We start from the raw sequence: 14286 nt of genomic DNA on the forward strand, positions 1-14286 counted from the left end.
TGAAATAAGTTCCAGAATCAGGAATTCATACCAACTTGGCAAAGCCCTATAAATCAAAGGTGTCTCTGATCTCCAGCAGAATGGATATGAGTGCATAATGCTGCCTGAACTAACCAATCTTCCCTTAGCCTGTCCAATATTTTCACATAGAAAATGAACTCTAGAAATTAGGAACAAGGACAATACAATAAATCTGTCAAATATCACGACCTATAGAAAACTACCTCTTTAATCAGAAGAGAATGGACAGTAGGAAAATTAAACTACAAACATAGATAAGAGACTGTCCTGCTGAAATACAAACAACAGTACACAGGGTCCCAGACATAATGAAGTTCAGTAAAAGAGTCATGCCTTCACAGCAGATATGATATCCTTATCAGCATCTTTTACATATTTCCCTTTGAAATCCGCAATAGTTTCAGTAAAGCATCCATTTGCATCAACTGGGACCCGAAAATCCTCACCCTACAAAAACATAAATTTCACAAAATAAATGTCAGGATACATATTTCTTTGTCTAGTTAGCCTCAAACTTTTAACAAGACTGCATTACCTGTAGAACATCAAGTGCTTAAACATAGCAAAGTGCATATACACAATTTTGACTATGCTCTCTATTACCACCCAAATCCTTACTTCTTCAGATGAAATGCCTAAAGCTCAAGTAAGACCCTAGGGGAACTTGGAGAGGTTGTCCAGCGTCACCACCAGAACACCCTCCCACTCTTTAGGCCAGCTCTCCTCTGGCAGAAGGGGGGAAACCCAAAAAACTCTCAGTCAAATAGAAGATAAAGAATTTTTTTTGGCATAGGGGCCCACGGGGCTTTGGATTGATGGTGAATAGGCACATTGTTAAGGCACTCCTTATGATAGCTCACCAGTTCAAATCCCCAGTGGGTGGTCCCAACTGCCTAGTTTTTGAAAAAAAATGGCTTAGGGAAAACAAATCTGGTTTCTGGCTTTTATGTATGTAATTTTCAGATTTGTGGACAGCAAAAAGGAATGTTAATTTATTAAAGTTTTTGGGTTGGTTGACAGCAAGATTAGGGCATAAAGCACTGTTGAGCATATGAAGTCTATAAGGCAGAAAATACTAATGATTTTCTTGTGATGATATGGCAGCACATAGTCCGAATTAAGAATTGACAGCAAACACATCAAGCTGGCAACTAAGAACAGATTTTACTTGAGAGGAATCCAGATAAAGGAAAACATCTAAACATGCATGAAGGGTATGTCTATTATAAGATAATGCACATTACAGCTAATTCAAATTAAGAAAGAGACATGTGATAACATGTTCCATCAATAGATACAAATATTTCAAAATGGCAATTACCACAAACATAAGTGTTCTTACTAGAAACAGAGGTAGCACATTTACAGCCCTTCATAAGCAATTTTGATGCAAGAAATCTGAACATTAACATTCAGCAATAGGGTTCCAAGCATATGCTTCAAGCTCCAGCAAACAACTAGCAATAGCCTCTAGTAATTACCCAAACTTTCAACAACAATACAAGAGGAGGAACCTCTCTGATGTGGAGTCCAAGCTCAAAACCTCGTCAAATAAAATAATAATATTCAAGAGTGAGATCTTACATCTCTCATAGGAAAGCATAAAAAAACATATCTCCTAACCAACTCCCAATGGACAAGTCAACAATGAATAATAAAATGCTAAATGATGGGTGGGCATGCCACATGTCTTCATCCTCAAGCATCATGATCATGCAAGCCCATGCAAGGTGTCATTTGTCCTCTTCTCCTTTGGAACACTAAAAAATATTCTTCAACAACCCTCTCCAATAAAATATGAACACATGCTACGTCAAAGAGATGGAGCATGCTCTTCAAGATAAGCTGCAAGGTGTCAAGTGTCCTCATATTGATTAGGGCACTCTTCAAGAAACCTCCTCAATAGCCACCCATCATAAAATAATGCATTTGCCAAGTCAGAAGGAAAAGGGTGCTTTTTAATAGGCTCCTTGTTCAAGAAATAAAGTAGAATAATCTCATCAAGAGGTGCATCCTAGAAAGATGTGCAATAATAGATGGTTATGCCTCCTTGGATCTAGAGCCAAATCAGTTAAATAATTCTCATCGAAAGCAATGTGATCAATGCCCTTACCAAACAGAGATGATAACTATGAAAGTACCTTAAGTAGAATGCTGAAATTGACAGCTGAGCTGCTGTCCAGCACTTTCCAACCTGTAAAATGTGTTAATACAGAGAAAAATGGGGTGGAGAGAGGAATAGTTGGTTTCACCTGCTGCTTACAAACTAGTCGAAAGGTTGGTTGAGCAGAACATAAAACTGTTCAGAAGACAGTTGACCAGGGAGGCGTTGTGGAGGATTTTTGGTGACCAACCATGTAGCAAGAATGAGCTAAGGGCAAAGGATCTTTACTTCATCTACAAGGAACCTTGGGGACCTGACTACTCATGCTCAGTGACATGGAGGAGATGGCAGAGGTGGATCAGGAGGAGGTTCCTTTTAACTTCCCGGATGAGGATTCTTCTTTTATAGTTGATTTCATGGGTTCTTACAAGGATATCTCTGAGGAGCATGAGAAGTTATATAGAGTTGATGAAAGCTGCCCAGATATGCATCCATGTGTGGTAGAGGAGTATGATGAGCAGCAGATTGTCCCCATGAGGGAAGGAGATTAGGGAGCAGATGAGTGACTGATGATTCAGCATGGTGAGCACATAGAGGAGCATGAGTCATCCGAAGAGGATGATATGCACAATCTGCATGATGAGACGATTGTGGAGAGCTAGTTGGAGGTTCATGTTGAGCCCATGATAGAGGAGGATGAACAGCCATCTTTTAGACCAGCCCTTGATGAGGAGCAGACAGATGCACAGGCAGCTAGCAAAGTTGCAGTACCTTTAGGCAGCAGCCCTCTCCAGGAGTACATAGACGGGGCTTGCAACACAGCTTGCCGACTTTTACACATTATCGAGAGAGGGGCGGGATTTCTTAGATAGATCTAGGTTATTGACTAGGCAGAGTTGCGTGGTTTGGACAAAATGCAACATAGGGGACTTATCCCATATACAGGTGCCTATCCATTCGATCCTTCCCACAGATTGGATTGGCAAGAGATCAAGAGTAAGTATCCTATTGATGGTGCGATATTCTTAGTTAGCGGCGTAGTACAGTGGGGACCCTTAGACATGAAGGATATTACATGCTCCAATTGGCAGTGGGATGCAAGCCGGCAACTCCTCAACATTCCATCCCAGCATCAGCAGAGTGGGATTGGCATTGGTTTGTGTCGGGGGTTGGATTGGAGAGAAGTGATGAGTTGGTATTCTGTTGGTAGCGCAATGTTTATAGCCAGAAACAGAACATAGTTAGAGCCATGGGATAGGAGTGTTGATGATTGGCTATGGTGGCATTGGGATCCAGGAGGATCTATTGATGACAGAACGAGTTAGAGTTGATGATGGAACAGAGGCATGGTACCACCTAGTGGTTTGTATGGGATCCATGTTTTGGTTCTCAGTTGCACTGGACCACCAGATTGGTGGACAAATATGGATTGCTTGAGTGCGAGGAATCTTGGGGAGGGAGGAACTGTCATGTTCCTTTTTCTTGTTTCCCTTATGGCGTGGTCAGGATGGACTTCCAGGATTGGAGGCAGCTAGGTCACATAAGCGATTATCAATTTAGCTTTATTTTGGAGGTCGGTGCAGTATTGTTACAGATTTCTTGAGAGGTCATTCTAGGTCACAGGAATAGGTTTACTCCATCAGCGGGCCTAGGGCCTTCTGGAGGGGCTTTATGGGGTTTTGAGGAGTTTCTATGGGATCCAATGGCATTCGCTTGGCATATTCCATCATCCACACGACTTGCCTTTTGTTCCATTGCATTCTGACAAATTTCGGAAAACGGTGTTATTATTGAGCCTAACTTACTTAATTATGCTTAAGGTGGCATTTTGAAAGGAATACTTTATGGAACACCTTGAGGTAATAGCTCGTTGGAACCAAAACGAGAAGATCTATAGGATGAGATGGTGGGAAGTGACTTTCAATCGCCTGAGGACGGATGGTGGCCGATTTACCATTTCCCGAATTAAAAAAGGTATTTTAATTAAAATGAAGGAGGGAAAAAGTGCCAAGTGATTAAAATAATAATAAAATAAGGCTTTTGCTAGTTTTTGTCACATCGGATGTGTTCTAGCCTTGAAGTTTTGTGGAGAGGCTAGAATACATGAGACCTCCAAAACCCAGAAATCGTTTCTGGAAATTTCGTGTAAAAATGACTTAATGAGATTATTAACCAGTTTTTAAATAGTTTCTAAGTCTAAACTTAGGGAATATGGTTAATTAGTCAATATAATTAAGTCAAGGTGAGAATCATCTAAAAACTCACACGAATCGATCCGGAGATGATCCTAGCCATCGATTATGTTTCAATCTTGGTCATTGGTGTTCCAACAGAAGATGATAAGAGGAGGTCGATGTGGTGATGGAGAAGACAATTGAGCAGTTTGATTTCTGAGCAGATTGATTTCCTAAGTAGCAACAGTCAATTTCCAAAGAGAAGAGTTAGAGATCGAAGCAGTGATTGAGGGGCAGGGACAGTAAGTCCGGAGGAAAGATTTCCAGATCCGAAGAGGAATACTTTATGGAACACCTTAAGGTAATAGCTCGTTGGAACCAAAACAAGAAGATCTATAGGATGAGATGGTGGGAAGTGACTTTCAATGGCCTGAGGAGGGATGGTGGCCGGTTTACCATTTTCCCGAATTAAAAAGGTATTTTAATTAAAATTAAGGAGGGAAAAATTACTAAGTGATTAAAATAATAATAAAATAAGGCTTTTGCTAGTTTTTGTAGCATCGGATCTGTTCTAGCCTTGAAGTTTTGTGTAGAGGCTGGAATACATGAGATCTCCAAAACCCAGAAATCGTTTCTAAAAAATCCGCCTAGAAATGACTTAATCAAATTATTAACCAGTTTTTAAATATTTCCTAAATCTAAACTTAGGGAATATGGTTAATTGGTGAGTATTAATTAAATCAAGGCGAGAATCATCTAGAAACTCACACGGATCAATCCACAAATGATCCTAACCATCAATTATGTTTCAATCTTGGTCGTTGGTGTTCCAACACAGGATTATAAGAGGAGGTCGATGTGGTGATGGAGAAGACAATTGAGCAGTTCGATTTCTAAGCAGATCAATTTCCTAAGTAGCAGCAGTAAGTTGCCGAAGAGAGAGATAGAGATCGAAGCAATGATTGAGGGGCAGGGACAGTGAGTTTGGAGGAAAGATTTCCAGATCCGGAGAGGCAGCAGCAAGAGGGTCGAGTTATCCCAAAGAGGCAGTGCAGAGGCTTTGCAAATTAGCTTCAGCAAGGCAGATCAATTTTCTGGTGAGAAAAATCATTCTCAGTTCCAGAAGGTCAAAGAAACGATTTCCTCGGCAGCTGGAGGTAGAACGACTTCATCAGAGGCTGGTTGGAGGCTTGACATCCAGTAGTCTACGTAGTACAACACAAAGGCTGATGCAGAGGGCCGAGTTTTCTAAAGGCAAAGTCGTGCCAGAGATTGCTTGTGGGAGAAGAGAAATTCCCTTCAGTGTTTTGCCCAAATTTTCTTGTTGTGGATTGCCAGTTTCATGCATCCAGACTGTACTTAGATTTTTCACTGTTGCATAATAATAAAACCCTCATCTGCTGCACTAGTTTTCCCAAGTTGGGTTTTTCCGCGGACTTTTTGTCCAAAAAGAATTATGTTATTTCTATGTGTGTGTGCTAGCATTTCTTCCAATGTTTTATTCTTTTGTAGTTTTATTTATGTAGATTGCAGTGTGATTTATTCAGTATTTTCCATAGCAAACAACAAATAAATTGTCAAATTAAATTAACAATTAGGAGAATAATTTCCAGTTGTACGATTCCAGTTTGGAATTTTCACATGGTATTAGAGCACAGTTGATCAACCAGAGAGCTCACAGGGGAAAAGAGAAGGAATTTTGTTGCTCAGTGTGGGCAGAAGGTAGAAATTCCCAAGGGCGGCGCAGTCATTTTGCCAAGAGGACGAATTACTTGTGGAGGTTTGATTTTTCTGAGTGAGGGACAAAAAAAATTGATCCTACCAGATTGAGTGATTCCAGAGGCAGAGGGAGCAACTCAGATTTTTCATTGGGCAAATCTCTGGATGGACGCAGTGGTTTTTGCAGTAGTACGCTAGAGCAGACCAACATCGGGTCGAAGGAAGAAGAGCACACACGGAGGGAAAATTTTCCTCAGGGAACTTCTAGTCTCAAGAAGTTCGATTTTTCCTTGCAGATCAGCAGTTGTTGTGAGCAGATCTTCTCACTCCAGAAGGGAGTGTGAATAGTAGAGCAACAGTTGAGCAGAAGGAAAGAGTAAGTTTTTGATAGATCATTTGAGATGGCCTCTGTTGGGCTTCGTGATCAAGACAGGTTGGATGGAGCTTCCAACTACATCATCTAGAAGGAAAGGATGTCCTTCCTTCTAAATGAGTTTGGCCTGAAAGCATATATTGATGCAGGTGGCAGTTCCTAAGGATGCAGATCAACAGAAAGAGTACAAGAAGAAGATGGCATGGGCGAAATGGTTGATCCTAGATGGAGTCTGGGATCATGTTGTTTCACATATAGTTGGCAAAGACACTGCCAAGCAGATGTTGGATGCTCTCTCCACATTGTATCAAGGTACTTCCAAGCAGCGGAAGATGTACCTATAGGAGAAACTGAGACTCATTCGGATGCAGAAAGGGGAAGGCATAGACCCCTTCCTTACTAGGACTCAGGAGGTCTGAGACCAATTGTTAGTTGTTGGGGCAGAGCCTCAACCCACGGAGCTAGTGTGATTGGCACTCAACAGTGTCTCAAAGGAGTGGCAGGTCTTTTTCCAAAGAATATTGGGCAGAGATAGGCTACCAGACTGGGATAGAATGTGGGTTGAGTTGCAACAGGAGGAATTGAGGCGAGCTCTTCTAAAGAGCTCCATTAATGGCAGTAGTAGCGGATCGAAGAAGGTGAAGGAGGACGAGAATGTGGCCCTTGCATCTAAGGGTCCTAGTTAAGGACAGGGGGTGCAAAGGAAGACGAAGGACCTGTCGAAGGTCAAGTGCTTTAGGTGTGGTGAACGGTCCCTACAGTTTCCAGTGTCCTCTCAGGAAGAAGGACAAGGAGGAGAAGCAGGACCAGCAAGCAACTTCTGCAGAGATTGATAGGCTTTTCTCCAGGCTGGAGGAAGACTTCGCGATGTTTGTCGATATACCTCCAGGAGTGAGGTGGGGTGACTTGGTGTTGTAGCCCCAGAGCACTATAGATGGGCGAGATCCTTGAGGAGTCCACCTCTTGGATCAATACCTTGCTACAAGGGCCCACAGTATTCAGTAGTAGGATGGATCAATGACAGTTGATGCAGTCAGATGCCAAAGTGACAGTTGTGGAGACTAGTAGCAGTCAATGCTGGGGAGCACAGTGCAGTTGGCTCAGTGTAGAGTCGGCAGCAGCACAGATTCTTCAGTGACAGTGCAGATACTAGCTGCAGTCAAAGATTCAGGTGACAGATGCATTATACTAATCACAGATGATTCAGTATTTTGGATGTTTTCAGTTGCAGACGTTGCAGTTGCAACAACAACATATGAGAGAGAGTTGCAGTGCTGGCAGAAGTGTGGCAGTGTTAAATGCAGCATAGATGCAGCGTATATCATAGTTGCGCAATGGTTGGTGGGCAGTATGGCCAGACATCAGCAACATGACAGGAGATGATGCAGAGACAGGTTGTTGCTACAGGGTGTGCAGTAGCACTAGAACACATTGCTCGCTAAGAGGGAGTGTTTGTTTTTGTAGCATCGGATGTGTTCTAGCCTCGAAATTCTCTGGAGAGGCTAAAATACATGAGATCTCCAAAACCAAGAAATCGTTTCTGGAAATTCCACCTAGAAATGACTTAATTAGATTATTAACCAGTTTTTAAATATTTCATAAGTCAACTTAGGGAATATGGTTAATTAATCAGTATTAATTAAGTCAAGGTGAGAGTCATCTAGAAACTCACACGAATTGATCCAGAGATGATCCTAGCCATCGATTGTGTTTTAATCTTGGTCATTAGTGCTCCAACAGAGGATTATATGAGGAGGTCGATGTGGTGATGGATAAGACACTAGATCAGTTCAATTACTGAGCAGATCGATTTCCTGAGGAGCAGCAGTCAGTGGTCGAAGAGAGAGCTAGAGATCAAAGTAGTGATTGAGGGGCAGGGACAGTGAGTTCGGAGGAAAGATTTTCAAATCTGGAGAGGCAACAGCAAGACGGCTGGGTTATCTCAGAGAGGAAGCGTAGAGGCTCTGCGCAGTAGCTTCAGCAAGGCATATGGATTTGATGGTGAGAAAAATCGTTCTCAGTTCTAGAGGCCAGGCAGAGGTTCCAAAAGGTCAGAGAGACGATTTCCTCAGCAGCTGGAGGAAAAACGACTTCATCAGAGGCTGGTTGGAGGCTTGATGTCTAGCAGTCTACACAATACAACATAGAGGTTGATGCAGAGGGTCAGAGGGCTGAGTTTTCTGAAGGCAAAGTCGTGCCAGAGATTACCTGTGGGAGAAGGGAAATTCCCTTCCGTATTTTGCCCAGATTTTCTTGTTGTGGATTGCAAGTTTCAGGCATCCAGATTGTACTCAAATTTTTCACTGTTGCATAATAATAAAACCCTCATCTGCTACACCGTTTTTCCCAAGTTGGGCTTTTCCGAGGAATTTTGGTCCAAAAATAATTGTGTTATTTCTATGTGTGTGTGCTAGCATTTCTTCCAGTGTTTTATTCTTCCGCAATTTTATTTGTGTAGATTGCAGTGCGATTTATTCAGTATTTGATGTAGCAAACAACAAATAAATTGTTAAATTAAATTAAAAATTAGGAGAATAATTTCCAGTTGCTGCAATAGGATTCCAGTTTGGAATTTTCACAGCTTCTAGAGGGGTCCATCAAATCTATAAAAGAGGAGGAGGAGACCATTTGAAGACATCTTAGAGTTGAGCATTTCTTTTCTTATGGAGAGGTTTGGAGAACCAAGAGTTCCCAGCTTCAGTGTAGCCCCAAGACGAAAACCCTTGGGTGATTCAGCGACAATGGGAGAGTCCCATCTCTCCCCTTGGTGAATTCATCCAAAATTCATAGGAGAGCTTAGCAGTTGCATCTCATTTCAGTTTTGGAGGGCGAGTGCAGCATTGGAGCAAATTCTTGAGGCCAACTTTTCCATCGCACCTATATTAGTTGTATCAGCATGTAAACCCCAATTATCTATTATAATCTATGTTACCGGATCCGTCAGGTCTAGTGGCTGGATCCACAGATCGGATATGGATTCGGATCCAGATCTTGTATGATCCACTCAAGATTCGTTTGTAAGCCTACAAAATCAAAATGTCACGGGTGCATATTCATGTCTGCATCAACCTGCTTTTAAAGGTTAGAAAATACTTTGTGTCTACGTCATGTTGTGCTTTGGGAATTGTGGTTACGCCAAGTCTTTGGCATCATTGGTTGAACGTCCCAAAAACGATAGACATTCTCAAAACAATAGATTTGGAGGAATTTGTAGTGCCCTAATTATGAATTTACAGTAACCAGATAAACTCTTATATGAATTTGAAAACAGTAATGCATAAATTATAATCTGTACCTACCTGAGCTGCTGGAAGACTCCCGATTCCACTGCAGAACTGGTAATCCTGAACTGCTGGCTGATTTGATTCAATTTCGAGACGGCCAATTCCACCCGACCAGACAGAGCAACTGGTTGCTCAATCCAGAGAAGCTCTCCACCGAGGCTCTCTGTCCCTCCGTGCCCAGAACTCAGATCACTCAAAGCTCTTCTACTGTAAAATCTCTTCTCCGGGTTTCCTGCTAATGAGTCTTTCCTTCTCTGCTTTCTCCCCCTCCTCCCGGGTCAGGCTTCTGCTATATATCCCCCTCGCCTGGCGGTGGCCGCCCTCCCACTTGCAGCCACCGCCTCTCAGCATTGAAGTCTCTCTGCGATATTTCTTGCAATAAATTTTCAGTAGATGGGTAGTCTTTATGAGTTTAGATATTATATGTGATATATATATAGTTGATCGATATCCATGCTGGCACGCTATTTTGCATAAGTTCATAACTTTCTTATATATATTCGTGACCTTCCTTTAATACATGGTATGACTTTACTGATATTTCTTATAACCTTTATTTAATATATTTTATAAATATTAAATGATCATTTTATCAAATATATGTTATAAATATTTAATGTTATATATATACTTATAACATTTCAAAATATGTTATAATCATTTAATGATATATATATATCTTTTTAAATTATAATTGTAAAGTCTAACTATATGTCATAAAGGTTAATGTATATATATAGATATCTTCATATATTATAAAGTTTAACATTTTTATTAATGGTTCAATTAGATGGGTTGTTACAGAATTGAAAAAATTAAAAACTGGAACCTAGGGGCACTCGACTGACGTAGCTCTCTTTGCACAACATCTCACACGTTTATTGCTTGGGTTTCCAACACAAAGAGGCAAGCTCTAATAAGATGTCCGCTATCCCATTAATTTTGACGTGATTGTTACGTTATGTGGTCATCCCAATTGGAAACAAAGAAAAATGTGTCGCTCTACATTGGACAAGTGCCCGTACAAGGTGGTGCTAGCGTAGAGTCTCATTTAGTCAAGAGAGTAGCATTATATATATATATATATATATATATACAAAGTTATTCATTAATTAAGTTACATATATTATTGGTATTATAAATATTATATAAAGTTATATATTTGAAAGTTTGTATAATTTTTTATTTTTATATAATTTTCATTTTTTTAAATTATAAAAATATATTTACAAGTTGGATAATTTTTTATTTTTATATAATTTTTATTTTTAAAAATTCTAAAAATATATTTATATTATTTGTACTTGTCGTTTCTATATCGTATCTGGATCCCCGCTTTTCCAAAAACTAGTGGATCTGTATCCGGATCCATATCCATATCTGAATCCTGGTAACTTAGATTATAATAAAAGCTGGAAATGCTTTTGTTCATCGTGTTATTGAATTGCAATGCTCTATTTGTTATGTTTTAAATGGCAAGCTTCTGTTAAATAAATGAAATTTTTATATGAAGCATTTTTGTTGAGTAAACCCTGAGCCGAATTCTTAAATTTGGGATATTACACTCTTAACCTTGTCGGGTTTCCTCTCCAAGGCCTGCTAAATTCCGTGGTAACAATTCCCATTTGCATTAATTTTCCATGATTGTTTTAGTTGCCCATTATATATCTAAAAGTCACTCCTAACTATGATATAATTACAATTCACTATCATGATCTAAGAAATCACCCCACTGTGAGATCCTATACTAGCATTTTTTGTATATGATAATTAATTTAAGATAACATATATTGTTAGTCATGAAACTTTATTTAGCATGTAACAATGAAAGAGAATTACAAGTACAAACATCACCAAGTAAAACAGTTGTTCTTGTTTTAGAAGGTCAAGGAACATGTTCATAAACAACTATGGGAAAAAATTCTGAAATAGCCTCCTAGAAGGAGGCAACGGAACAAATTTCCAAATAACTATGAACTTGCAAATTTTATATTTTGTATATGATATTGTTGATTTCCTGTTTCAACCATACTCATTTCAGAACACCTTGTCATTCCCCAGTTCAAGTAAAGTGGTTCCATCTTTACTGACACAATTTGATTTTTCTAATAACAAAAACACAGATGCTACCCAACTTTTTCTATAGATTTTGAGAGCCACAAACTTTGATTTAATTTTTATAAATATCCAATTGTGGCTAAAGATGGCCAATAGGACAGAAAACAGTACAACGATTAGTGTGCATTGGTAGTACATGATGCATCTCCAACAAAGAGTACCTGTAGAATGAAGAAAAGATCTATCATAGCAAGTTGTACAAGAAATACAATGTAACAAAAGTAAGTTGGATGGGTAGAAAAGACCAAGGACCAGTAAGGCACCAAGACAGAAGCCCTAGGACATGAATAGTTGACAAAGATGTTCTAGCTTCAGCAACAACCAGGAGCTATCCTAACATTCAAGGCCAGGAGAAACTTGGCTATGAGATTCAAAATGGATTGTGAACAGTGAAACAGTAAAATGGAAATGAGACTTCAAACAAAATTTACAACCAACATCTACTTTTAAATAGACAAGAAAAAGTCCAATCAACAAAATAAGAAACTCTCAAGCCAAAGAAAAAACAAAAAACAACCAAAATTGAAAGAGTCAGCTTTCAAGATGAGACCTAATATTTGCAGTCATACATGTTAGCAGCCAATGTAGAAAAATGCTAACCAAACAGCCAATTTCAGGAAAAAATAGTTTGATTCCTGAACAGTGAAACTATGCTAGGATACAATTTCATAAATAGTAAACTACAGATATCTCAAGTAATACGAGCTTTAAGGTAAAGGTCATAAAAACAAAACCTTCTTCACAATATTAGCATCTGAACAAACACGATAATCATCTTCTCCAAAGGCAGGAGCACAGTGCACAACACCAGTACCACCATCATCTGTTACAAAATTGTCAGCAACAACTACAAAAGCAACATCTGAGAGCTCCAAGAAGTAGTCAAACAATGGCCAGTACCTGCATTAAAAGTTTAGTACATTATTAGTATTAACATAGTTCATCTCAACCAACTTAAATCCAAATGAATTTTCAGAAAACACAGCACATTGCTACAACCAAAGATATCATGTTAGTCAAGGATGAAACTTAGTCCAGTGAACATGTGTGAACATGTTTTATATGTTTTCCTTCCAAATTTTTTATTTAGTGCACTTTATACTTCATTCTTCTCTCTTTTGGGCAACTTAGTTTAAATTGAACACTCACCCACTTTATTGTGTTTTATGGGAGACCTGGTCAACTTTGATCACACTCTCTACAATCTTGTACTATAGATGTGTACAATTCTGGCAATCTCCTCTCATACTTACATACTTACTCCATTGTGTTTTTTTTTGTGTGAGTATCTTCAAGCATTTTACTTGAAACATAAGAGCTACTCTACCATTTAATTTTCATCAACTGATACAAGAGAATTCCAAGCACAGACACGAATTTAACACACTTATTTTTGGTCAACTTGACCCTGGAAAAACCCACAAGGGGAAAACTAGTTCTTCTAGGAAGATTTTTACTTGCTTCTTAGAAATTTTATACAACAAAAATTCAGCAAGAGATTAACTTACCTTTTTCCTTTGAAGAAGCATTTATGAGGTTGTCTTTGAGCAGAGATCTGGACTGATAAATTTGAGCCCGCAGTCAGGGCTCCTCCAGCAAAAATACGGCCTCTCTCACAGCTCCTTCACTACTGTAATGGACCCACTGTACAGTCACCTTATCAGCCTTAAGATCCCAAGTTTCCTCACTCAAAAATGACTTAAAAGCAAGCTGCTCCAACTTGGAAAAAGCAGGCCTAAGATTTTCACTCCACAAGCCCGAATTCTTCACTGAGAATACACAGGAAACACAGCCCAAAAATTTCACTGAGCTGGCCCAAAAATTTTACCGAGTATACACAGCAAACTAAAGCCCGAGATTTTCACAGTACTGACCCGAAAAGACTTTTCTGTTGCCTGAACGCTGATACAAACAGACTTCAAACCTGAAGCATGCCCAGAACAAGCAGCAAATAGATTCTCTTCCTTGCTCCTTGAGATTCGAGCTCCCAAACAGGCTTGAACTCGGACTTCTAGAGATTCAAACCTTGTAGCTCTATCCTTGCTCTCTCTACTGCAGAATTTCCAAGCTCTCCTCCTCCTATATCCTTGCTCCCCTCCTCAATAACACTCATGAGAATAATAAGTTCTAATCTCCTTTTTCCTCTTTGTCTTCTCAATAAGATGAGAACCCTAACTCTTAGATCTAATGGCTGAGATTAAATCTCAGCTCATTAGATCAAGGGTGGAGATCATTTCCTCTTGACCCCCTTTTTAATGTGGTCCCCCTTTCTATTAATGAGACTCCCTAGTACTTTTTAATGTTTTAGTACCATAGTCAATTTTTCTTAATAAAGTCACTTTAATAATATAAATTGTACTTAGTACCTTTTTCACATAAAGTGACTTTTAAAACACATGTGACTTTAATAACTTAAAGTACCTAGCACATCTCCACATGAAAAGTACTTTAACCCTTTTGATATTAATAAACTCATAATATCATTTAGACAAA

The 14286-nt window shown here is 39.4% G+C and overlaps 1 protein-coding gene across 3 annotated transcripts in view; it reads right to left on the reverse strand.

Moving 5' to 3' along the window:
- Window positions 1–14286, reverse strand: part of LOC149144721 (isoleucine--tRNA ligase, cytoplasmic-like) — a 739557-nt gene that overhangs the window by 652772 nt on the left and 72499 nt on the right. For all 3 annotated transcript variants that reach the window (XR_016264930.1, XM_089449912.1, XM_089449913.1), the window contains exons 5-7: window positions 12528–12693; window positions 355–468; window positions 32–129 (exon numbers count right to left, since the gene is read on the reverse strand). Coding sequence is in view for 2 of the 3 variants with exons in the window: in XM_089449912.1 (XP_089306038.1) it covers window positions 32–129; window positions 355–468; window positions 12528–12693 (378 nt within the window). In the remaining variant the exon portion in view is untranslated. The remainder of the gene's footprint in view (window positions 1–31; window positions 130–354; window positions 469–12527; window positions 12694–14286) is intronic.

This window comes from Pinus tabuliformis, chromosome X (genome assembly GCF_031772625.1).
Source record: "Pinus tabuliformis cultivar Carrire ecotype Pingquan chromosome X, CPIR1, whole genome shotgun sequence".
Classification (NCBI taxonomy): domain Eukaryota; kingdom Viridiplantae; phylum Streptophyta; class Pinopsida; order Pinales; family Pinaceae; genus Pinus; species Pinus tabuliformis.